Below are 26,969 nucleotides of genomic sequence, written 5' to 3'. Positions count from 1 at the left end.
TAGTAATCATTCAATAAATATCAGATGTTATTCCTGACAGCTGCAGACTGTGAGCTCCTCAAGGGCAGGAATTTTATTTATTTTTGCATCCCTCAGTGCCTACTATATAGTCTAGAACGTAGTAGGTGTGTCATTAATGTCTTAATGTCTTGAATTAAAGATAACATGAACCCTAGCCTCTAGGAAGTTCTACTCAAACTAAAATGCATTTTATTTATCTAGTCTCAAAGATCTGATTGATGGCCTTGTGTGGATAGCATGGAATCTTGTGCAGCATACATTCAATATAAATCCGACTATGCTAGAATTACCTTATCATAGTCTCCCTTTCTCTGGCTTTATTCTGTAACACCAGTGAATGCCTTTGTTATTTTTTACTTGCAAAACAGATGCAATTTTAAAGTGGTAGTCTTATGCTATTATTGAAATTGAGATTTAGAATTCTGTAAATGTTTAACAATATTTGTAAAAAATTTTCCAAAAGAATTTATAATATCCTTTTTAGGATATTTATTATCTACAACTGTGCTGGTCTTAAGTCCAATCCGGCAGTACTCTCCGAGCCCCTCATCCCTGGTATGTTGTAGGAATCCACAGGGGTGACTTTCAGTATATTCTCATAAAGAGCTGGCCAGTAGCTTGGAAGTACTGACTTGGGAATTTGGCAGCATCTGGGGTGATGAATCTGAAAAAAATTATTTCTATGAACAACAACAACAAACCACAGGAACCTATATCTTTCTAAGTCACATTTTGGAAACAAAAAGTCTTCTTCTCTATTTGTATTGATAAAAGCGAAAGAAATACTAGTGTCTTTTGTTTTATACATTTTTAAAATATATTTCAAAACATTTCATTCAGGCTCCTAATTTTTTCCTTCAAATTTCTAAATTTCACCAAACTTCAAAACGGCACCGAGAAGAAAAAAAAAAAAATCTCACCTTTCCAAAGAATTGGACAAAGCTTTTTGCAAGTGACTGATCTCTTGGAGAGCAGGTAATCTGTGTTAAACAACTGATTGACATGCTAGCCCCTGGGCATTTTCTTAAGAGAAACGTGGCAAGAACACAGCTCCTGATGCAGCCACTTTCCCCCGAAGTGGATCTAACTACACATTCCTGCAGTGACTCTGACAAGGACAGGACGGGGGTGGTGGGGGGGATCAGGGGAGGGGCTCGTCCCACATTACACTTTCCTAATTCAAAATACAGGGAAAAATCCGTCGCTGGCAGGTTTCTGCTTCCTTGCAAACAGGGGTTTGTCCTTCTGTTGAACTTTCACCTCCCGAACTCGCCTTCTTTCATTGGACAAAGTGCAGAAAGAAAGAGATCGAGGGTGGATGGGAGAGGAGAAAGGGGGTTGAAAACACCACCCCTCCTCCCCCTCCTTCAACTGTCACTGATGGCAAAAACACTTTCACTTTTAACTGGAGGAGACTCACATCCTTGCCTATGTTCTCCCCTTCCTTCTATATTTTTAGCTCAGAAACCAAGCGAATAGCCATCACATTCCCATCTTCGGCCCTATTTAACACTCTGCCTATCATTTTATTCCAGCTTCTGAATGGGCCCCCCCTTCCCGGTCTTCTGAGGAATCCCTCCTCCTTCTTGCCCCTTATTTTCCAGGTCTTTCTAGCCAGATCCCTCTTTTGCCAGGGACTACTCTGGCGTTCCCTTCCTCCTCTGGTCTGTGCGGTTCTGCTTCCCTCTTCTCTAATCCATCCAGCCTGGACGCTCCTAATTTCCACCTCCCGAGACCTCTCCCCCGAGCGACCCCCACCCTCCAACCTTGTTCTAGCAGCTGCGTTTTTTTTTCTTTCTCTCTCTCTCTTTTTTTTTTTTTTTGCTGAGAGCCTTGTTGTTTACCCAGCAGGTGGATGTGACGTCAGGGACGCACAACAGCAAAAAATAACAACATTTTTTTTTTTTTTTTTTTGCTGAGAGCCTTGTTGTTTACCCAGCAGGTGGATGTGACGTCAGGGACGCACAACAGCAAAAAATAACAACATCTCCCTCCGCGACGTGTTGGCCTCCCGCGCGCCTTATTTATTTATTTGTTCCGGGAGGCCGGGGGGAGGGGAGTGGGTGCCAGCGCTCGAGTGTCCGGGGGATGGCGGCTCGCACTCCGGGGGCGCTGGAGGCCTTGGGGTGCGCGAGGCGGGCAGGGGGCCCTAGCAGGAGGCCGGGGAACGGGCTGGGGAGTGCCCCCAGCCAAACGCTACCCGCGCCGCCGTCGCCACCGGCGCTGGCAGGGCTCCGGGAAGCTAGTCCCGAGCGGAGGAATCTATTGTTATTTATTGTGTGGCGGTTGCATGCTGTACTCGCGGTGGCCCTGCCCTCGCCCGGGAGTGCGTGTGTGCGCGAGTGTGTGTGCGCGAGTGAGTGTGTGCGAGGGGGTGCGCGCGCGGGCGGGAGTGGGCGCGCGCGGGGAAAGGCCCGAAAACACCTTAGTTTGCACCGAGAGACCATTTGCAGCGGGTGAGTTTGTATTTTTCCATTTCTGCTCCACTTTTTCCCAAGCCGCCTCCTGCCTTGTTTCCGCCACTTTAAACAACAACAACAACCAGCACAAAAAAAAAAAAAAAAAAAAAAAAAAAAAAAAAGAAAAAAAGAAAAAATACCACTCTCCACCTCCAAGCTCCACGTGCATCTTCCCCAGCCCTCCCCTCTCAGCCTCTCTCCCACACAGGTCGGGGCCCAGGCTCTGGGGTCAGGGTGGGTGCTGCGGGCCGGCGCGGGTAGGTGGAGGGGACTTAAGAGGCGCCTGAAGTCTTGGGTCCATTTGCATAAGTCAAATGGGGGGGGCAGCGGCGGCGAGAAGGCGAGATCGCCTTCCCCTCGGCCCCTTCACGCCTTGTTCTGTGCTCGCCACGATTGCCGCGGGGAGAGAAATAAATAAGCCCAGGCCGCCTGGAGCAACTTTAGGAGTACCGCGTCGGGGTGCTTGCAGAGGAGCCGGGCGGGTGCAGGGCCCCGGGTCGGGTCCTTGGCGGGAGGGGGCGCGCGTTGGGCGCCTCTGCAGCTCAAAGTTTGGACTTGGAGCAAACTTTTCCCCTTCGCTTTCCGCGAGTGTGTGCCCTCGGGTTGCTCCGCGAGCTGCGGCAGAATGGGGACACCCGCTCTTAGTGCCCCGCTCCTGTGGACATCCCCGGTGCCACGCACGCCTTGCCCTGAGTCCGGCGGCTAGAGCACCCCTTCGCTGCCTCCGGGAGCCCAGCAGACTCAGACACACTCGCACACCCCCAGCTAGAAACGCACCTCCATGCGCGCTCGGCCCACGGAACCCAGCCTCCCCGCGAAGGGCCCGCGGCAGCCGGGGCCAGATCGGCGAGTGGGGAGTAGGAGCAGAGTGCGCTGCGGCGAGTCGCCGCGCTCGGATTTCCCTCCTCTCCGCCACACACATTTTCTGATTTTACCCCCTTCTTAACCTTGGGGAACGGGGGGACTTCCCAAACTCCGATCTGTCCTGAGACGCGCGAGTCGCTACGTCCCTCTTGCTGTCCCGGCGGTCGATGGCTCTCCGTCCCTCGCCCGCGCACCGCCTTCCTTCCTCTTGAGCTCCCTGCGCTCCATTCCTGTCCCGCAGAGGACTCAGCTGAGCCGGTGAGCCGGAACCGCGTGTGCTTCGAGTGGGGACCGCGGCGCCGAAAGCCGAAGAGTTTGCTGGTTGCCGCGGGGTCGCGGTCATTCGTTGCCTCCGCCTCTCCTCGCCCCCGCCTCCTGCCCCCCTCCTCCCCAGATACCACAGCGCTTGGAAACTTCGATTCCTTCTCCTTTTTGGCCCTCAGCAAGTCTCCCTCCCCACCTGTTGTGAGCTCCGCCTCTGTCCCCGGAGACTGGCGGTGACACACGCGGGCACCGGAGAGCTCCGCGCCCAGAAACAAAGTCGCATGCCCCCGACTCAAGTGTTTGCTTCGAAATTGCTGCCTGCAGCAACACCCCCCCGCCCCCGTCCCATTCCCGCACAGCTCCCGCCCCTTGAGAGAATAAGGACTAAATAAACAGTTGTAACTCCAAACCTTGCGCCTGCGATCGTATCCCTATCCCACCCCCTTCCCCCTTTCCTCCCCCCTTCTTTTTTGTTGTTGCAACTTTGTAAGATCCCGGGGAAGGTGCTCAGACTTTGCTCCGGCCGATTTCCCCGTCTCGGGATCCTTGCAGGGATTCCCTGAGCCACATCCTCTCTTCCCTCCACGCGCGCTCGCGGGTCCTCCCAGGCTGCCGCCCTCTCTGTCTTGGCCCCCCAGCCTACTCACTCACACCGCCCCCTCATTTCTTCCCTGCACTGGGAAGACTTGCTGAGGGTCGCCCCGGTTTCTTGTCAATCGCAGAACCCGAAAGTTTGCAAGAGGAAGAGAGCGCGCGGCGAGCGAGCGGACCAGGGGCAGCGGCAGCGGTGCCGGGGACCATGGTACTGCCGGCGCCTCCTCCGCGGGCGTGAAGGCGGCGCTCCCACTCCTTCCCCGGACTCCGCGGTAAGTTGAGGCGGCGGCGGGCGCCGGGGCCAGGACGCGGGGCGGGGGGACGAGGGGGCAAGGGGACACTTTAGAGCCTCGAGCTGAACTCGGGGGCTCTCTGTGCCCAAAGCGCCAGCATGGGCGGCGCGAGCGCAGCAATAGGTGCTGGGAGCCAGGAATGTGCCCATCTTCAAGCCGGTAGGTGTTTCAAAATACTGGACTTCCTCTTTTTTTCCCCTTTCCTTCCTAAATCCGAAAATCTTGAGATCAAAGTTTAGTGTGGAGAGTAAAGTGCTCAGATAAAATATGGTGACATCCCTTGCCCCCCTTCTCACCCTACTCCCTCCTTATAACTATTAATTATTTCCAAGTCATTGTGTCTAAATACCCTTGCCGGGCTGATTACAAAGTGTATTGATTTAGTCTGGGCTCATCCCACGCATTTCTTTTAATTCATTTTCCTTTTGCTCGATCAGAAAACCCGAAATAAAACTTATTTCTTTCTCTTCCCAACACCCCCTCCCTCCAGCTCTCATCTGTGAGGCTTGGGAAGAGCGATGAAATTAATATAAACATTTAATTTGGTTGCATTTGAGCTTCTCTGGCCCACTTACGAGAGCTGGCGTTGCTCTCGTGTCCGGTCGCAGGTATTTTCTAAGTTCGATTTCCTTTTTTGTTACTGCTCTTTAAACAGGAATGCTGGAGGGTCATTCTGTATTCCCTTTGAAAGGAGTCTGTACATTGAAACCTTCTACACTTCACCTTTGGTTGTCCGTAGCCTTTAGGATTAAGGGTTTATACAATAGCCAAGTTGAGAAAACCTGAAGGATATTTAAGGAATTTTTCTACTGCTGAAAATATATTGAATTTATGCAAAATTTTTCCTTTCCACCTCACCCCCACCCCCGTTTTTCCACAGTAAGAATCGGTTAGAGGGGAAACGTCTTAACTGGAATTTGAGAGAAATAGACTTCAGGTGTTTTCTACCCAGTGTTAACCTGCATAATTGAGACAGGAGTTTCTGTTATTTTCGGTTCCAGAGAGAAATGTTTCAAATCTTTTTTAGAGTTCCACTGGAGTTTTGATTTTCAGAGTGGAAATACCTATGTCTTTGAGTCCAGGAAAAGAAAATTGGGCTCACAGCTTTAGACGTTTGGAACGGGTTTTTTTCCTCTCTGATTTTTCTACTCAAAATGTCTAATAACTAAAGAGCATTAAAAATATAAAAAACTCAACTAGTTACCATTCAAAAGGTGTCAGCTAAAATCTCTCTGCAAAGGGGGGAAAAAGGCTTAACGTCCAGCCACTGGCTGTTTATTTCCCCCCTTAGACTTTGGATTAGTATGTGAGAGGGAAAAAAAAAAAATCAGGGTTTTTTTTTGGGGGGGGGGGCAGTGAGTAAAGTAAACAGCCTCCAACTGCTGAACCTTGACAACCCAAATTAAGGAAGCAAGAGAGATCAAACAGAACTGCTGCTGGGTTGTTGTCATGAGCTCTACATGGAGAATCCTGGACTATTCGATCTAGCTGCAAAGCTATATATTCAGTAATGCAGAAATGGACCATTGCAAATGCTGATCTTTGTTGTGTAAGCGAAGGCTCACTTGGAAGGAAGTACTTAGCCTCTCTCTAGGCAGCATTTGAGTTCCTTATAAATGCTGAGTTGCTAAACAAGTTATTATTTTTAGTGCATTCTTGTTTACAAAGAGAATGCACTCAAAAGGTATTAAAAGAATATCAAGTCGTCCAGAGGCTGTCTTGCTACCCAGAACTGTGCAGAGAAATTCTTTTTACCAACATTAGACTCCTACACTAGAGTTAGATAACGTTTTCTCACATCAAGTTTAGAAGATCTGCCTTGTCAGGGAAGCCAGGGTTTTGTATGTGAGGGTTTAAATCTGATGTGCAGCTGAAAAAAAAAAAAAAAAAAATCCCTAGTGATGAAGTTTTGTGTCAGCCCACTCTTGGAATTTAAAAAGGCGAGAGGGAACATTCTCCAGATTAGACATAACCTCTTTTTTTAGATTGACATTCAACATGACCATGTTGCTACTTTTATTCAAGTTCTCTCTAACTTGTCCTTGCTTGTTTTCTAGGAAAATTTAACTGCTTTACATTTTTAAAGGGAATAGTAACAGTAATTACTTTAGCGTTTTGTTTTCACAGGTTTATCAAAGTATAATGAAAGAAACATTGGGTATTCAGATTAACTGTCTCAAATTAAAGGGGTTGTGTTCCTGGAGATGTCTAAGATTTTGTGTTTATATTTAAATTCTGAAATATAAACCATATAACACTTTTTTTTTTTTTGCTGTAAACTCTTCCCAAATTAAATGTCATTTTTAATTAAGTGGAACAAAGTAGGAAATAGGATAAGTAAACACATACATAAGAATAAAAATAATTGTTATTTAAGGATTTCATTTTTAATTAATAAATGTTGATCACATAGTGACCACTTTGTTTTCTTGTAATTCCAAGTTTCATAACCATAGTACCCAACATGTTTCAAAGTCTGTAGCTTTTATTGGGTATACCTTTTATAGTGTAATTAAACAATGTGAGTTAAACATACACATGGATGCTATTAGGCAATTTTCTGCAATATGTAATGTTTTTTTTTTTAAAGCTATAAATATTTTCTAGTTAAATCATTTGTCCCAACAATAACAAAAGTTAACTGGATTAAGATTGAGCCTAGGCATGGTTTTCTGTTACTAAGTTTTTTCTTGCTTCTCTTAAGACTCTATCCCTGGCCTTGTATATTTACATTCTTAGGCTCTATTGAAAGATATGTCTGTTTTCAGCAGTTGTTTAAATTAACAGAAGAACTGTGATATTTCCTAAACAAATATATTTATACCATAGTATGTCCAATGCCAACATTAAGTAAGAGAAGGGAGAATAGAGCAGATGTGACTTCTTTTGAACCCGGTTTCCTCTTTGCAGCCAATCTTATTGTGCTGTTTATTTGATTTTCATGTTTTACTTAAGATTCAAATGCACTTTTGAAATGTTATCTTGTAAGATTCCGCATCTCCAAAAAGTGTGCGTATTCAGACAACCTTAGGTGTTATAGTACCAATTACATTTCAGTAGGTATGCCAAGAATATTTACAGGGCATTGCAAGAGTTCTGTCTTTTAAAAATAATTTTAGGCAAACGTTAATAAAATTTAAATAGATTGCAGGCTGTCAGAAAATAGTATAAATTTTGTTTATGATTCAGTTACTTTAAAGTACTTACATTAAAGAAACTCATTTAACCCCTGACTGAAGAGCATTAAGTGGGAAAGGAAGCCCTCCAAAGAGCTCCCACTGCCCTTTGCTCTCCCGATAATCTTAAATTACTACAATTTAATTGCAACTTCAAGGCATTGAGCATGAGCTGTTTCTCTGTGGCTGAGAAAGGATTTCCAGAGCATAGCTAGATTTGCACAGGTGGTATTTGTGTTTTTCAAAAAAATTTTTTTTGCTTAGGGCTTTTTCTTTTCCTTTTTTATCCTGGTAGGTGTTATATTCCTTTTGTAGAATTCAGTCATAGTAAATGCCATTTTAGTTAAGCTAGCAGTATTGTCCTTTTTCTTTTTTAAGTATGTTTTTTGGACCTAGAGTGTATAAAGGTCTCGGGCAAGTAGGGGTTTGTTTTCTAAAGAAAATAACCGTAAGAGAGGCATCTGCTGAATAGACAGGTGAACTTTATGCATGAGCCAACATATACCTTTACTCTTGGCAGGGAATTATTTTCTGTAGTTGATGGTGGTGATCCCACCAGGTGATCAAACACGGAGTTTGTGAGTCAAGCCAGCAAGCCAAGTAAGTTTGTAGTTAGGCCCCTGTGTTTTCTAAATGATCTTTCTTGTGATTTGTTACATTGGTCTGCAGACCACTTTGTTATGCATGTGCGATCCAAGGAGCCATCTTAAAATAATTTTTAAAAATGTATCTCTTTCATGGTACTTGGATGAATTAAGGCCAGAGGTGCTATAAGATGGAACATCAGTAGACTATGAGATGAGATAAATTCCTGAAATGGGAAAACCTGGCCAAATATGGGGTACCTTATAAATGACAGTTCCCCCACCCCAACCCAGTCCTACGTAGTTTATTTCAATGTGCATGTGACAGTGTGGTTAATGGAAATTCAGCAGATTTGGCTTGTGTCATCAACCTAAAAATAAATGTTGTAAGGAACATTTGATTTCAAGAAGTGCTTTGGTTTTGCATCCCATAGATAATGTTCTTGCAATTATGGCTACAAGGCTGGTATTCTGCAAAGAGGAAATACAGTGGGGTAAAGTGCATGGCAGTCGGGAAGGACAATTAGACAGAGTTCTTTGTTTCTTTAATGAATTATTCTTATTAATTACAGTCAGTTTATACTAAGTCATTTTTCGGGCCTTATTTAGAAGTCGGCTTCCATTCACCGGAAGGTTGTGCCAGAAGCTGTATCCCTGTCCTCGCGGTTGTACTCAGTTGTGAAATCTATTGACCAAATTAGCTTGTGAATGTCTTTGCAAGGCTTATTTGTCTTTTTGAAGTCCCCTGACACTAGTTTTTAATATATGTCCTGCCTTGTGTGCTACAGGTGTTGTTTGGTAATTATTTTATGGGATTTAAAGCGAGAAAAAGATTTCCTACCTATTCAGCCACTGGGAGAATGAGCTGCTTAAAAGCAAGAACCTGGTACCTGAATAGGTGTAAATGGGTTTTTCTTTCTGACTCTCCCCAGCCTATTTCGTTTTTAAAAAGTGGCATAGGGGCTCAATTTAGTGCCTTGATATTTGTGATTAAGTTGTAGTAATTTAAGATTATTGGGAAAGTACAAAGGGCAGTGGGAGCTTTTTGGTGGACTCATCTTGATGCTTAAAGCAGCTCGGTCGTGGGGTTAAATTAGTTTCTTCAATCTGAGTACTTAGAGTAACTAAATCATAAACAAAATTTATATTACATCCTGACAACTAATAATCTATTTAAATTACATTAAAGTATCTGGGCAAAAATTTAATTAAAGACTGAAACACTGTCAAGCCCTGTAAATATCTTGACAAGTCTACTCAAACGGAACTGATATCACAAAATATTTACATATGTCTGGTGTATTTGGGAACATCTCCACGGTGCCTGTGCAAAGCTAATTGTACTTTCTTTCCAAATCACGTTTTTAATAAAATAGTTTTATTTTTAAAAGGAACATGAATACATGTAAAATTATGTTCAAGTATTTTGTTCACTATTTTATTCTCTCTACTCAGGACCACTCAGATGGATTTATTTCCTCCAACTGCTGCTAATTCAGACAAACAGCTGAAGTAGAGGGATCATTGACTAGGAAGCTCATGGCATTCTGTTTTATTTCAATAATTTGAAGATATCAGGCTAGTGTGCTATATATTACTTTACTGAGGGGGAAATGTATCTGAGCATGGCATTATTGGTTCCTATTTATATTGAATAGAATAGATTCACTTAGAGTGGGATAAAGATTTTCCCCTGGATTTTATATTTGGGTACGTATTTATTAGTAGTTAAGTCAGGTGGACATCTACATTTTGCCAGATTCTCTGATTTTTAGCTAATTCTGTGATCAGCTTTATTAACTTGGACACTGAATAATATTTCTAGTGTCAAACTCAAAAACTGAATTTCTGAGGTTTCTTTTTCTTCCTCCCAGCTCGGCAGATGAGTCATCATGTGACTTTTCTCTGCTTCAGGTTCCCTGTCTGTGGACTAGGGTGGTAGTGTAAGGTATGTATGTGCTTTGAGCTTAGTGATCTAATGGCATGGGTGCTGTGTTATTATCCATAATTTTAAAGATGTTCTTGGTGCTCTTAGGACAGTGACCACAGCTCTTGGGGATAAGGTGTGGTGTGAGCTTTGAGTTTCTCCTTAGAGCTGCTCCCCTGAATTGGTGTTGGCCTCCTACTCTCCTGGGGCAGGTGAGCACAGAGGTGGAGTGTAGTGCTCCTGAGTGAAGTCCTAATTCAGCATGTTTCAAAAGGAGATCCCTTGCTCACCTGCTTCCAGATTGTTGTATGTGTTTGTGTTTTGTGTGTCAAGGGGTTTATTGAAATACAGATTCTTGGATAAGAATTTTTGCTGACTGATGTGAGAATGTGCATTTTTAACAAACTTCCCCTAGTAATTCTGATTCACACTAAACAGAGAGCCATGAACCAAGTGATGTATGCTACTAGAGATTCTGGAACTGAAATCTTTAACTTCATTTGTATTTTACTGATTGAGTCTTTGTTTTATCTCGAGGCCTATATTTTTAATGTGTTTGAATTCCTTTGAAGAATCAAAACTGATGGTATTAAAGTATGTATGAGTATTGAAATCACACTAGAGCTGTGGTTCCAAACATAGATGTGGCTGCACTGCTCCTGGGTGTGCTGGGTCTAGGATGGGGCCAGTTTTCGCATTTTGAAAAAGCTCCCCGCATGAATCTGATGCCCACCAAAGTGGGAGAACTGGACTCTTCAATGATCAGAGTTGGATAAAAACCTATAACTCTTCTGAGAGTTGAACTTAACTGCTTGGACCTCATAAGAGAAGGGAATATAGGCTCCCTTTTCAGGGTCAAGCACCAAGAGAAATATTAGATACTTAGAGAAGCAGAGGCAGAAGAGCCTCATAGTTACAGAGTGGTGGGAATAACCTGGAACATCGGCAGTTTTCACCAAGCACCAGACATTTCCTTTCAGATTGTACCTTGCTTGCATCTGTGTTTCCAATGGGCGTTGCCCTGTTATAGCTACCAATTAGTGTCAAATGGCTTTCTGGAGTTTGGTTTTCTCTGAGTATTTCATCTTAATTTTAAAATCTGAGTTGTTTGCTCATTAGATTAACCCTGCCAGCCCAACTATTTCAGTTTTCCTAGGCATCTCGGGAGATTCTGTGTCATTGTATATGATGGTGCCTGCAGGAATATTGATGGAATAGCTTAGCCACACAAATAAAGCAGAATCCTAAGAAGAATGCATCTTGCAAGATTATGAGATAAAGGAAGATAAAATGCTAAGGAGGCTGGTTTAAATATTCAAGGCTTCAGCTAAAGATCTAACTACTAAGATCAAAAGAGTTATTTAATAAAAGTTGTACAGACATTTTTCGTCTGTATCAGCAACTTGCCTTTTGAAGTTAGGCAGCAATAAAGTGTTTGTCCAAAATTGCCCTCACCTAAATTAAAATAAAAATTCCATTTGTCTTTGGGTGTGGCTTGATTTTAATAGATACCAAAAAGTTGGCAATTATTTTTATGTCTAGAACTTCACAGCTGCCTTGGCTCTAGGTTTGGGTGGCATTTGGAATAGTCTTATAATACAAAGTTCTTTTATTTCTCTTCAAACCCTGAAGCACTTTTAAAAATAATCTCCGATGGACCAAGTTTTAAAACTAGAGTGTTGCTATCCTTGAATAAAGATGAAAATGGGACCAATTGAAAAAATAGAAGGTATAATGATAGAGGATGCAGAGTGTTACTGTTGCCACCAGTCGATGACGTCTACAGTGTGACATTAAATCGCTCCACCTTGTTTGTTGAAAGGATGTTAATCATTTCGTTCAGAAAAGTAACTGGTTTATCATTATAGAATCAATGACAGACCATCTTTAGTAATGCATTATAGAAGTTTTCTAATAGATATTTGCTGCATTTAATTATTTGGAAAGCAACTAGTTGGACCTTGAGAAGGGGTAGGGCATCTTTAGGTAATATCGCTGTACACATGCAACTGCAAATAGTTTTGAAGAACATAGTCTATTAAAATAGAAAAATTTTCAGTCCTGGATTTTCTTTTATGGCCTTCTTTAGGCATGTTGTTGCAGACCTGCTGTTTTGCATGTCTTCTATAGGTTTAGGAAGGGTTCAACTGCTTAATTGTTTTCATCTTATTTTCTAAATAATGGCTTTTGTTGCAGTGTGATGCATATTGACAGTAAACGCACAGTTGTAACTTTGGTAAGCTTACAACAAATTCTTATACTTGTAGAAGCAAGTTATCCTCCTTGCCGCTGACTGGGGGTGCTTCTCCCTTTTGTCTAGCTACAGTTGTCCTTACGGCAACTACAGCACAAGGTTTAAATATTCCAGGATGGGGAAGGGGATGAGGTGTGGAGTGAATGAACTCCCCATCTGGCAAAAATTTGTCTTTCTCTTATGCTCCTTTGTCCCAGAATCATACAGAAGGTATGCTTCCAGCTTATTCTTCATGTGCATGTATTCGCATCAACTTAAATGTAAAGATACTTAGAGATCTTTCTGTATTTGTTTTTGTTTTTCTTTCAGTTAGGAAACAGGACAGTCCCTTTTGCTAATTGTAGAAAGCATCTCTGTGTCAGAGATGACTTCCCCATAGCAGAGTACCGAGGCGAAAGTGTTCTTTAACGTAGTAATAAGCACTTTTGAAAACAATGAAAATGGCTTTCATACTGGGATGCAGGGTTTTAGTGTTGTAACCAGTGCCCCAATTGTTGGATAAAATGTGATGCCTGGTCTCAAGCATTCTGATCTTTGAATTGAGAACAACTTTTGAGAAATCTGGCAGATATTTATAAAGCTATTTATCTTAAAACTATGTGTTTTTATCTTTCTGTTTTTATTGCGAAATGTGTCAGACACCAAAAAGGAACAAAGAATAATTCAGCAAGCAGCCATGTACCTGCAGCTCAGCTTCAGCAAGAACACATTTCTGATCCAGGTTGAAGAGGCTCCTGGTATATCCCCTCCCTCATCTTATTCCCATCCTTCTCCCCTGGAAGTGACCTCTGCTCTCGGCTGGTTTTCATCTCCTGGGTTTCTTTATACTTTTAATACATATGCAAATATTTTCCACAATTTAGGGTTTTCTTTTGCATGTTCGAGATTTATATTGTTGGTATCCTACTGTATGTATTCTTTAGTAACTTTCCTTTTTTTTTTTTGTTCAATAGAGTTAGTAAAATTCATCCATGTGGGTATGTTATAGCTGTACTTTATTCATTATTCCATGTGAACCTTTTGAAGCGCCGAATATTAATTCAAGACAAATTCTTTACATTTGAATTTAAAACCCAGTAGTCTTCCACAAATACTATATATTGAAAATTTAAGATTAATATGAAACTACCAGTCTTGACTTGAACTTTATAATTTGTTCATTTGCCAGTGGTTTTTTTTTTTTTTTTCGTGTGTGTGGGGGGGGCGGGAGGGGGGGAGGACTTTAAAATCAAATATTTACCAGGGAATTTGACTTAAAAAAAGAAATAAATCAAGTGGCTGATCTCTTACATCTAAGGGGGAAAAAATAGGCAAGGCATTCATTTGAAGGAGCCTAGCCATTTTCTCATTCTTATTTACAGACTTGGCTTAGAACCTAACAGTCACATATGCAGGGTAGCAAGTTAAAAAGCGATGTTTAATTAACAGGCGCTTTATACTTCTGTATCCTTGTTATGATATAGCACCTTGTTCTTCAGTGTAGAAAGTGATTTCTGCATATTTTAAAGGACTGGCATCTTTATGGTAAGAAAGCCATATAAATAAAGATATACTTAGATGAAAATCGGAACATGTTTTTAAAATAGTGTGTGTCTACTTTCAGCTCTGTTATCAAACTTGCTGCATAAGCCAGAGTTGGTGCTCTGTGATTATGCTAATGACCAAAAGAATCGATGATGCACAACTAGATGAAATCAGTGGTGAAATCGGGGAGTTATCAGTTTTTTTTTTGTCATTAAATATTAGTGATAAATAATACGCTGTTCATTTTGAGTGGATAGAACATATTTAATTCTGATGTACTGAGTTTCAATTTCGGCTCATTGCTGAGGAAAACGATAATCTTTTTGTAGTTTAAGAGGAAAGATAAAAAGGCATTTGTGTTAGTGTGGCTAACTGACTTGGGTCACAGAAATGTTTACCTTGACCAACCAAGGAAGGTTGGAAAACTTTTTTTTTCCCCCTCCAAGACAACTTGGATATTTGTACTGACGTTTTATTAGGAATATCAGATATTCAGTAAATAGTATAAATGACTGGAGATGTTAAACAAAATGAGTCTAAAAGCAGATAGTATTTCTGTGAAGAATGGAGAAAAATATAACAGAGGGGGGATGTTTGGACCGCACTGCCTTTTAAACAGGGACCATTGGAGTCAATGTTACCCATTAAACAATGGCTTTAATTTTTTTTTAAATCGAGTTTCTCATAACAAAGTTATACTTAGTAATGATTTATTTAAAGAGAAGTAATACTTGTAACTTAGCATCTTTTTTTCTAGGTTCCTGAAACCTTATGGGGAAACATTGACACTACCTTCTTTGTTGCAAAGGGTTTCTAATACAGTTCTCCCTAAAAGACATTCCTCCCTGGGTAGAGTTGAACGTTGTTTTACTACTGTACAACAGTACCACGTGACAAGAGTGGAAGTAAGTAATAATTAGCTGTTTTATAGGAAGTAAAGAAAGAGTGATTGAAGTCTATAAAAGAAGAAAACCAGATCGAAGGCTGCAGTGATGTTATTTTTTAAAAAATGCATTGTAAAAATGATTCTCTTGAAAGCAGAGACTGTCACCTTGCTTGTGTTAGCTGTGTTCTGCCATTTTCCTTCCGCTGTCCTGCCCATCTATGTTGGCTCTTACCAGTAACACCATCTGCTGTTCCAGCAGTGGCCTTCTCTGTGGTAAGGCAGGCCAATTGGGTCAACTTTTGTGATCTGGCAGATGTCCATGGGGAGCTCAGATCAGGCAGGCTCATTTTTATGTGTGTCCAAAGCCAAGATTTCCACTTGGTGAAAGGCTGTGGAATTTATTTCCCAAAGCACTGCCCAAACTCTGTTCTTCTTTTCTTCAACTGCCTCCTTGGGCTGAGATGATTGCTTAATGCTCTTAATTATGCTGGATCCCTGTGTATTTTCGAACACCTGTGTGTAATTCAGATCATGGGTGGTCACAAAACCTGGCTCTCTGAGCAGCTTCTCTTTCCGAATGGGGAAATTCCAAGGAGCCTGACTGTGCACCGTGTGTGAGGGCTCGAGCAGAGGCTTAAAAAGGATGGACACATTTTCTTGAACTTCCATTGGGCCATGTAAAAGTATCCTTTGCCCTTGGGTTGGAAAGAGCCTTACAATGAATACCTCAGAAATAACGTTTTAAAAAATAACCTCTCATTTATCGATGGTGGGAATGCAAAATAGTACAACCACTTTACAAGACTGGTTGGTGGTTTTTTTATAAGACTAAACATACTTTTCCCATACAATCTAGCAATTACAGTCTTTGATATTTACCCATAGGAGTTAAAAACTTACATTCACCCAGAAATTGGCACATGAATGTTTATAGCAGCTTTATTCATAATTGCCAAAACTTGGAAGCAACCAGGATGTCCTTCTGTAGGTGAATGGGAAAATAATATCTATGATACATCTAGACAATGGAATATTATTCAGTGCTAAAAAGAAGTGAGCTATCAGGCCATGAAAAGATGTGGAGGAAACTTAAATGCATATTACTAAGTAAAAGAAGCAAATCTGAAAAGGCTATATACTGTATGATTCCAACTATAAGATATTCTGGAAAAGGCAAAACTGTGGTAACAGTAACAGAATTGGTGGATGCCAGGGTCTTAAGAGAGGGACGGATAAGTAGGTGAAGCCCAGAGGATCTTTAGGGCAGTAAAGCTATTCTGTGAAACCATAATGGTGGATACATGTCATTATGCATTGTCCAAACCATAGAATGCACAACACGAAGAGTGAACTGTAATGCTGTAAACTATGAGTGATTTTGACATGTTAATGTCGGTTCATCAGTTGTAACAAATGTACCACTGTAGTGGGGGGTGTTAGTAATGGGGTGGGGGCTATGTATGCGTGGGAATGGGAGTATATGGGAAATCTCTGTACCGTCCAAAAATAGTTCATTAAAAAAATTCTTGTAAGACGTTCATAACTATTATCCATAACTGTATCTTCAAAAATTATTTAGTCTTCTTTCCCTTTATTCATGTCATATAAGCATTAAAGTTTCCTGTGAGAACAGTGAAGCAGGAAGGAGCCAATTTGCTTTTGAGACTTAGAGTATTAGTGGAAGAACTTCTTGGGCTGCCCTGATCTCCAGAGTGGAGACCTGTGAGAGCTGCAGAAGACCTCAGTGGTCTGATCCAAGCCACTCCTTTGTGGTTCAGAAATGAGGGTATAACTTTCACTGAATGAGATAGCTATTGTTCCCCACAGTTAGATCCATACCTATATCTATATATACATTTTCAAAAACAATATACTAATCATGCTCCATATACTTTTTTTTTAACATTCTTTTGTTCTACACTGTCTCAAGAACATTTTCTCTATCATAAATAGTCTTCTATAACATTGTTAATAACTATTTGGTTTTCCAGTATATTTATATTTGATTTTCTCTCTCTGCAAAGAAACTGTATTTGAGGACAACACCATAAAGCACCATAAAGCACCAAATTGTCTCTCTGATGTTTGTAACATATATGGGACCAAAGATATTAATAGGCCTCTGGAGCTGCTCGTTTTTTCTCTGAATACATGTGTTATACGTGTGTGTGTGTGTGTGTGTGTGTGTGTGTGTGTTTGGAAGGCATACATTTTATTCTAGATGAGTAGGGAAAGGCTAAGGATCTGGAACTGTTAGTGAGTGGTTCAGATTTTCACAACCCCTTGAGTCTGAAGCACACCCAGTTTCATCGTCCCACCATTAAACCCACTAGTGGCTTTTCCTTGGGCTCTGACAGTCATACAGAGCACATTTTGGTTTGTAGATTGGAGCATGTATTAGGGGTGAGGTGAAGAAATGCTTGTGCTGTGCATTAAATGTCAATTTTTGAGAAACTAAGCCAGGTCTCACAGAGTGTAAATAGCCCATGAAACAAGTTATCTGTAAAAAAGTAGAAGTGAAGTCCAAATCGAATGAGGCTTTTGAAAATTCAAAGAACAAACAAAAAGGGGGAGCCAACTAGCTGTACAATGCGTGGAGCCCAGTGCAAAATTAAAATGTGGGGTTCCTTTTAAAAGCTAAAACTTTCAGGACAGTGACAGCAGAACATTAAGCCAAATGCAACGCCCTCTGAGCATGGGTCTCTGTGAGACTGCACAGGTTGCACACCCAAGAAGCTCACCCTGCTTAGGATTCCTAAGTACTTGAATGGCATTGCTTCTTTGCAACAAGGTTTCCTGTCCTGCAAAATAGGAGGTGGGGCTGGGACAGGCATTGCATGCTGAGGCCCTCTTATGCCCCTCTTATTCAGCAAAGTTGGCTGTCTATAACTGAACCCAGAGTGGGCTGCAAATTCTTTTTAAAACACATTCCTCTTCCTGGGTTGTACGATATTCATTGAGTGCAAACTGTTGGTCATCTTCTGGACTAGGTGTTCTCTGCAGGCATTTTGCAAAGTCCTGCTCTTTCTTTTTTTTCTTCTATAGCCCTTCTCCCAGGATTTTGCCACTTTGCCTCTGTCACCTTAATTGCTCTTTATTGTCACCTGCCCTTGGCTTCATTCTGGAAGAGACCCGCTGGACCTAAAATGTGAAAGCAGCCTCAGAAAAGCTTGTGTTCTTTTCCTCCTTTTATCCTGAAATCTTAAATGTTAAATAAGTAGATTCTATCTGGAGGAGCACCACTGATTCACAGCCTGCAGGAATTGCAAGATAACCAGGCCTTGTGTCATGAATACAGGGTCGGCCCAAGCCGCGCAAAATGCAAAAATCATTTTGTGGGGTGTTGTACCTCTCTGTATTGGGCAGTTGGGACACCCTCATTGATGAAGATAAAATAAGCTGCTTTAAGCTAGCTCAAGCAGGGTTTGAAGAAAAGATATTTTTATAGTACCAAATTTAACGTACTTGGTTCATCCACAGATGTTTCACCTTGGGTGGGGCAGTTTTTGTTCTCTCCTGTAATATTGACTGATTCTCTCTGCCCTTTAGTAGCTTTCACATCTTGAGCAAGTGGCTGAGTCTTTGAGACTCAGTTTATCTTAGGGGCAGTGATAGGGCCTGGTGTTCAGGTTGATGAGAGGCATAAATGAGTACATATATACGAAGCACATGTATACAGAGCTTTTGGCTTGTTGTGAATACTTGATTCTTAGTTACCATTTATTATTAGTAAAAATGATTCCCGTTACCTGAATTTGTGTTTTATGAGAACAGAGTCTTGGCAGTTCACTCCTTTCTTTCTCTTTAGAACATTAGTTAATGAAAATTGAGAAGATTAAAAAACTTATTTCCCATACTTTCTTGATTCGTCCAACTTTCCCCACATTTTTCTCCCTGCCAGCCTCTTCTTTTCTTCTCTCTTCCGTCCAGCACAATAGCTATTCCTGACTCAATAGCATGTGACAGTTTTGAGGGGGCTGTGAATGCTGGGAGGATGCTTTTTGAGCTGACATAGAGGCTGTTTTTGGGAGCCCAGGGAGAAGGTGTACGTGTGTTTTTCTGGGGAGGGTTTTAGTGAGTTTATTAGGAGCATCCCAGAGGCCAGGCTGGAGGAGGGACTTTCCATGTCTCTGTGGCCTTTTTAGGAAGTTAAAGATTGCCAAAAGCAGGTCGGCATCAGTGTCTGCCCACTGCCTTGAAGAGGCTGCTCTTTCAGAAGCAATTGAGAGGTGCGATGCTTTTTCTACAGGGAAGAGCAGTGGCTTCTCAACCTACTGGTCTGGTATGGAATGAGGAAAGGAAGGAAAACTAAATTAGAGCGAGTGAGTGATCTCCTGTCGGGCTTCTCTCCTTCAGACAGTCACAGTTTTTGTGAACGTCAGAGCATTCCTATTTAGCTATTTACTAGATTGCCTGTTGAATGCACAACAACCTTAATTTGCACACCACAGGGACTGGAAATGATACTTTAGTTGGGTCAGTGTTAAACTACATGAAAGTTTTATAGTCACGTTTGGGATTTGAATGTGTTTACATTGTCTGTATTATTTTTCCCTGGTGAGGTGTCTGGTGTTTAGTTCCTAGGGAAACGAGAGAGCCACTCAGGACAGCTCACCATTTGCAAAGCAGTTATTAACTTCATAATCTATGCACAGTTTTTAATGTCTCTATTTCTCCATGTCTGTCAGGACAGTTGGAGAGTGAATTGACTGTGTGCTTAGTAGGTTGGGAAGAGGGACCACGCATTGGCCAACTCTAATTCTCCACAGTGACTTGTCTTAGTCAAGCAGCAGTCTATCCATGTATTCACATCTGTGATGAGTATATGTAGAGCAACTTGATCAGAATTTCTCACTCTCTTCAGAGTGGTCAGTGAAGGAGCATGGGTGTTCACATACCTGCTAACTGTTTAGTTATTATATAAACCAGAGTGGAGAATTTAGTTATTTCAATGACCATCATAGAAGTAACATATGGATGTGTTCATTTATTCACTCATTTACTTGTTTATTTACTTATTCTTCATTTGCTCCCCTCTTTACTCATTTGTTCATTGACTGACCCAACATTACTACTGGGCCTGGAAGCATTACCTCTTGATTCCTCTAACCTCCCAGCTTCTTTTATGACATCGTTAGTTAGGTGTTCTAATATAACATCATTTAGACATCCAAATGCCATTATTCACAGAGATCTTTGTCAACAAGCTTATTAGATTCATTTGGTTCCACCTTTTATTTACTAAATAAATATATGGCTGCCCAGAACGAGATGAGTCATCTGTAAGCATAGTTACCATTTCTGTAAGAAATATGGCTTTCAGTTGCATTTTGACTCCCAACACTATACTACGTGGCATACCAAGTATAAGGAACCACCTTTTCTTTTTAGCCTTAGCTTAGACCTGTCACATTGATTTTTCCATTAGGCCAGAAGGCAGGTGTCGTCTTGAGCAATTCTTGATTTGAATGAGTCTATTTAGCTTCCTCCACCCCCCAAAAATATGTGCACAGTATTTGGTGAAGACTCTCTTTTGCACAGTGAATTTGATGCAGTGAATTGGTAAAAAACAAAACAAAACAAAACAAAAAAAAAAACAATATAAAACTATAAAACATCTGAATAAGCTTCTGTTAAAAAGATACTGATCTGGAATTGCTTTAATGGCTGCTGTATTCTTGGCATCTCCAGGGAAAGCTGCCCTCCGAGTAATGTTGAACAGCAGTCTGAAGTCCGTGAAGTCATTTCTCATCCTATTTACCCCTAATGCTCCATCAAGAACAGAGTGGCAGACGTTGGAGTCTACAGCCCCTAATCCTTAGGTGGATGATTTCATTTCTTTGCTTCTTTCTTTTCAAAGTTCATCTTCTCCAGATGCTGTGGAACTAACTAAAAGGACTATTTGCTCATTCATTGAAATATATTTCCACTTGCAAATTAAAACAAAGCAAAACTCTACAAAAGCCATTTAACTCTATTGGTAAAGAGTTTCATGAATGCTAAGGACATGGTCTCGATATTTGGCACCAGTTAAGGGGCGTTCCTAAATCTTGATCCAGTGCATTCGTGGGTGTTAGTCACACCGTGGCTTGGTAGTTGAAGGGCAGGGACTCTAGAGTTCGGCAGACTTGGGTTTAAAGAGGCTTTTTAACACTTGTTGGGTGACTTAAAGTCTGTTAACCTTTCTAATTTACTTTCATCTTTCATAAGTGTGTGCATGTGTGTGTGTGGGTGTGTGTAAAAAGACATAATAATAGAGCTTATCTCATCCATTTGTTCTGTGGATTAAATGAGATAATCCACATAGAATGTTATGCATAGTGTCTGGCAAATATAGGAAGGAGCTTTATACATGTTAGTTCTTACGGTTATGCTTATTCTATCTATTGATTAAAGGTCATATTAAATAGCTAAGATGAACAAAACATGCAGAATTTTGCAAAGATCACTAAAAAATGGAAGGAGGCATATTCTACATAGATGAAGTGAGTCAGAGCCTCAGATTAATTACTTTGTGTTTTGGGGTTTGTGTTGATTGTGTTGGTCTTATCTCTTCACTTTTGAATAATCTCCTAAAATACGGTTTTGTTGGGTATTTTTATTTGCTTCTGAAATTGGTGCAGGTGCAGATAATAGGAAGCAAATCCTTAGGTGGCCCAAGGGATCCTCATTCAAATTGTGCCAAGTAGGTATAATATACAAGTGTTATCACCTTACTGATAATCTGGCGTGCTGTGGGTATTCCACGTGCCATGCAGATTACAGAGAGTGAAGTCATACAGCAGTTTGGCACCAACTTGCTTGGCTCCTTAGGAAGGGTGAGAGGGAGGGAAGCCCTTATTCTTAGAGATAGTGTTAAAGCACATCTTCACTTGTCCAGAGGCACAGAATTGAAGATGCCGTTTTGTCTGTTTTCATTTCATGTGATCTTTGAGGCCATACCTTTTGGCTGCAGGGAAAGTTATCTTTAATAAATGAATTGGCACCATGTCTCTGGAGGTTAAAAGACTACTCTAGGTTTGAGACTACATTACATTTTGCCCTATATTCTGACATGTAGAAAAATTTGGAAATTGAAGAACCGTGGCTAGAATACCAAATTTTTCGAATGTTCCAATATTCAGATTGCCCTGTGGTTATATCTAAAGAAAGTGTTGTCTTTAAGGCTTAATTTGGTTCTTTGTCCTAGAGGATTCAGGGAGACACCATGGTTGCCTTGTCTGTACGGTAGGGCAAATAGATCTCTCTCTCTGCCCTTGGCCAAATGCATATTTTTGTGATTAGTGAGCCCTTAGACATGCATTGACTTGAATGAAATTTTCCCAGCATGCCCCACCATATAGTGGAGCCACTCCATATGCATTTTTTTGTTAAACCAGAAGTGGGCCATGTATCTTTGTGTAAGATGTCCATCCATTTCCTGCTTTTGGTAAGAGAGCATCTCAAATAATTTGCCTAACCTCTCGGGGCAGCCAGTGCCTTTACATCTCTCCTGCGCTGTTCCACTTATTCTGGACTGTTGCTTCTTGTTTAGTTTGATTCTTTCTAGCCACTATCTGGCCACACACACACATATTCATTCATATGCATTCATTCATTCTCTCTCTCTCCCTCTCTCCCTCTCTCCCTCTCTCCCTCTCTCTCCCTCTCTCCCTCTCTCCCTCTCTCTCTCTCTCCCTCCCTCTCCCCCCTCCTGCCTCCCCCTCTCCCTTACAGCCTGGCTCCTTCATTCATTTTTCCCCAACCTCACTCCACTCATATCACATATCTTCCAGAAAAGTTTGGGAGAGGGAGAATACTTGGGTGGGAGGGGAGGAATACCAAATAAAGGAAGAAGAAATAAAGACAAAGGATTGAGTCCAGGAGTTCTAGATCATACTTTTGTGGGGCCTGTAAATCATTGTTCAGCTTCCCATTTGAGGAAGACCCAAATTCACCAAGAGAAAAACTAAATTATTTTATTCCTGGCATGTGTATTCTCTGAACCAGACAGAACAATATCCAGTGTCAGTGTGGTCTCTTAGTATTTGGGTGATCTTGGGTATGTTTCTTAGCCTCAGTTTGTTCTTCTGTAAAATAGTTTAGTGATAATAATATGAACCTGTTAGGTTCATATGATATAATTCATGTAACACCCAATGTCTACCACATTCTAAACCTTCAATAAAAGGTAGATAATATTAGCCCCTATTATGCTAATGTGTGGTGGCTGCAGTGTCATTGGTTTAGTTAGGAATCTAACCCAGTGCATAGAGCAGCTTATACTGAATCAGACAGTGTAGTTTAAATCCCCAGCCCTGTCATGTATGAGCCATATGACCTTGGACAAGTTATTAAACATTTCTGTGGTTCAGTTTTCTTACCCACAAAATAGTATGATAATACCTACAACATAAATCTGGTGGTGAGAATTAGTTAAGTTAATACATGTAATTCACTTAGAATAGGACAGAGAGTCTGGAACCCGGGGAGCCCTCAGTAAACCATAGGACTACTGTGGTTGTCCCGATTATGCCCATAATGATGATTATTACCCCTTCCCTATTCAGGCAGAAACAACCATTGAAAGGACTCATGTAGAACCCTTTCAAATCCTTCCATTTCTTGACAGCCTGGGGGCAGACACCCAAAACTGAGACTTGTCTGAAGAGTCTTGATTTTAAACCCAAACTCCTATCATCAGGCCTGAACATTTGGCCCTTTTTCCTCTTCGCCTAGGAGGGAGACACATGGAAGTAGTTTATAGCAGTCGGGTAGCAGGCCTTGGCTTTGCAAGTGGAAGATGAAAAACGTTTACTTGCTACTTGCCATAACTTATTTGCATTTTTATTCTTTTTCTCTCCCCGCCCCCCATGAGAAAGGAAAAATGAAACAAATGGGAAGAGATCTTTGTGATTTCCTAAGTTAGAGGAGTAGTGAATGAAAATACTTCATAATGCACATATTGGTGCTTGATGACTTGAGTGGAATAGAATCTGATTTGCAGTGAATGTGTCTGAGACCACATATAGGGGGCTAGTCAGCAAATGCCAGCTCAACAACAGCCAGAACGTTAAAAATGCTTAGCGTGTGCAGGCACTGTCGCGGTGCTGTATATGTTTAATTTATTCTATCTTTACAACAACCTTACAAGGAAGGTACTTTGATCTCCATTTTATAGATGAGAAAACCTGAGTTACAGAGAAATTAAGAGCTTGCCAGAGTCACACAGCTGGAGAATCACAGCAGGTCATGGTGGCAAGGGCCCTTGGCCACCATCTGGTTCACTTGGCTTGTTTTTTTGGTAACAACTTTATTGAGATATAATTACTATATGTAAGTTCATCAGTTTAGTGTACTGACTTGTGGTTTTTAATGTTTCACACAGTTATATAACCATCACCATAATTAATTTTAGAACATTTTGACCTCCCACAAAAGAAATTCCATATCCTTTAGTATTCATGCCCGCCCCCGCCACCTTCCACCCCATTAGCACTGGGCAGCCACTCACCTATTTTTTGTTTCTGTGAATTTGTTCTGGGCATTTTATATAAATGGAATCATATAATATGTAGCCTTTTATATCTGGCTTCTTTTACTCATGTCGTAGCATTAGTCAGTACATTATTCTTTTCTTATGGCTGAGTAATAAATTTCTTATGGCTGAGTAATATTTCCTTGTATAGATATACCACATTTTGTTTATCCATTCATCCATTGAGTTGACTTGTTTCACTTTTGGCTTTTATGAATATGGCTACTATGAACATTCATACACAAATTTTTGTGTTGACATATGTTTTCAGTTCTCTTTGGTAAATATCTAGTTGTGGAATTGCTGTATCATACGGTACCTTCTTTGTTTAACCTTTTGAGGAACTGCCAAACTGTTTTTCAAAGCAACTACACCATTTTGCATTTCCACCAGCAGTGTATGAGGGTTCTAATTTCTCCACATCTCCCCTAACACTTGTTATTATCTATCTTTGTGATTAACCATCTTGTCTTTTAAATTAGGAAACCAAGCCTGGGTGGGTTTTAATGACTTGCTTCAAGTACCATACCTGGTGGTATGAGCCAGGGTCTTTTGTAGGTAGGAAATATATAAAAATGAAAAATACGGTCTTTATTACAGAAGCTCACTGGCTGTGGGGAGTCAGACACATAGCCATAGTGCACGGTAACACGGGTACAATGGGAGTACTGGGAACAGAGACCTATCCCAAACTTTAAGAAATAGAAGATTATTTAGTGGCTCATATAAGTGGTTAGCTTCAGCTACAGGTGGATCCCAGGGCTAGAACATTGCTAGGGGACTGGCTGTTTCAATCACTTGTCCTTGCTTTCTCATTGACTCTTTCCTTCTTAGCCATCTTCTTTCTTTTTGTGGCAAATGGCTACCAGTAGATGTAGGCTTGTATTCTACCACGTCAGCATCTCCAATAGAACAGGAATTTTTCTTTCTCCATAGTTCTAGCAGGTCTCTCATAGGTCTCTCAGTAGGTTGATGTACTAGCCTTCCAGCCAATTAGAGCCAGTGTTCTAACTGGCCGTCCTTGCTTCATTGTCTGCCCTGGAGCTTAGAGTTGGGAGGGGTCAGTCCCACCCAGACCACAGGAATGAGTGAAGTGTGATTCCCAAAGGAAAAATCAAAGTTCTCTTTATAGAAGAATAAGAAATGATATTTGCCTGGTAACAGTAGTTGTCCATTCCACCAGTTAGGAAGCTTTCATTCACACGTTGCAGAAATCCTTGTGTAAACTGGCTTAAATTGTAAGGGAATATATTAGCTCATTTAACTGGAAGTTCAAAGGTAGGGCGGCCATTAGACATAACTGAATCCAGTGATTTAGTTCTCAGTGATTCTTTATCATTCCCTTTATCATTGCAAAATGGCAGTAGTATTTCTTCACTGCTACAATATCCAGAGGAAGAGAGGGACTGTTTGGTTCAGTTGCCATCTCTTAAGAGCGAGAAACTGCCTTCTCAGCAGCCTCCCAGCAAACTTTCTTTCTGCCAACTTAGCTTGAATTGCACATTCCCATGACCAGACAGATGTCAGTCCTTGATTGTCTTAGCCTGAGTTTCTTAACCAATTATGATCATCATTCAGGGCCACCTCTGGAGCCAGCTTTCCCTGAGGCTCATGGGTCCAGTGGGAGAAGGGTACATGTCTGAATCAGATGAAGATGCCCTCCAGGAGGAAGATGGGAATGGAGGTTGGGAATCCACTTGGCAATACCAGGCTTGCTTTGCTTTAAAGAAATTCAGGTTTCCAAGGAGACACTGTGGGTGTGGGAAGCAGACATTTCAGGGTAAGGGATTAGCCTGGGCAAAACCATGCTTTCCCAACATTGTATATAAAATTAAAGATATCTTGGTTATTCGTACCTTATATTGTGTGAATAAAGAACTTGAAGAGCAGAAAGTGAGAGGCAGGATTGGCATTTCCTTTCTGATACACTCTTCTGTGGAGGCGGGATGGGCAATTGAATGGGACTGGTCAGCCTCAGCGCTGCCTCCCTACTGTGCATCTCACAGCAGAGTAAGCCAAGCAGAAGGGTCGCTTTTATTTTTCATAGCTCATAGCTTTTTTTCATAGCTTTAAGAACCATTTAAGAGTGGGGTTGATATTTTGTGCTGTGTGCATTCATTTCACGAAATAATGTACTTTTCCTTTTTAAGATAATCTTTTTTTTTTTTTTAGGGAAAGTTGTAAGTTGACCATTTGAGATATGGAAGATAATATGAAAGGGAGGCCAAATGTACATCTTACTAATTTTTTCCCCAAACATACATCTTACTAATTCCTTTTTTCCCTCTCTCATCTATGTAGTCAGCTAGTAATTGTCCAATTATTTGTTCAGAAAGGTACCTTTGCGGTATGCCCGACTTTGAGAATTGTGATTTTTCTAAAACTTCATAGTATACTCTCCACCCATAAGAAAAGAGTTTATATTAACATTTTTAGTGTATTTAGATCTAATCTTTTTTCCACTCATCTACACAAACACATGCAGATAAGAGTAAAGAGTTTCATTTATTGTTTATTTTCATTTAACCTCTCCTGAACATTTTGTTGTTGTTTCATTAAATAATCTGTAAAGATTGCTTCAGTTCCATTCTGTTCATAGTGTACCA

At 41.2% G+C, this 26,969-nt stretch overlaps 1 protein-coding gene across 1 annotated transcript in view; it reads left to right on the top strand.

The window, feature by feature from the left end:
• Positions 1-2,109: 2,109 nt before the first annotated feature.
• LOC105306092 overlaps positions 2,110-26,969 on the top strand; it is a 209,966-nt gene continuing 185,106 nt past the window's right edge. The window contains exons 1-3 of the mRNA XM_023523837.1: positions 2,110-2,477; positions 4,331-4,474; positions 14,718-14,865. Coding sequence (XP_023379605.1) covers positions 2,110-2,477; positions 4,331-4,474; positions 14,718-14,865 — 660 coding nt within the window. The remainder of the gene's footprint in view (positions 2,478-4,330; positions 4,475-14,717; positions 14,866-26,969) is intronic.

This window comes from Pteropus vampyrus, unplaced genomic scaffold (genome assembly GCF_000151845.1).
Source record: "Pteropus vampyrus isolate Shadow unplaced genomic scaffold, Pvam_2.0 Scaffold420, whole genome shotgun sequence".
In the NCBI taxonomy this organism is placed as follows: Eukaryota; Metazoa; Chordata; class Mammalia; order Chiroptera; family Pteropodidae; genus Pteropus; species Pteropus vampyrus.
Note: the sequence above shows the minus strand (reverse complement) of the source record. Positions and strands in the feature narration are given on the sequence as shown.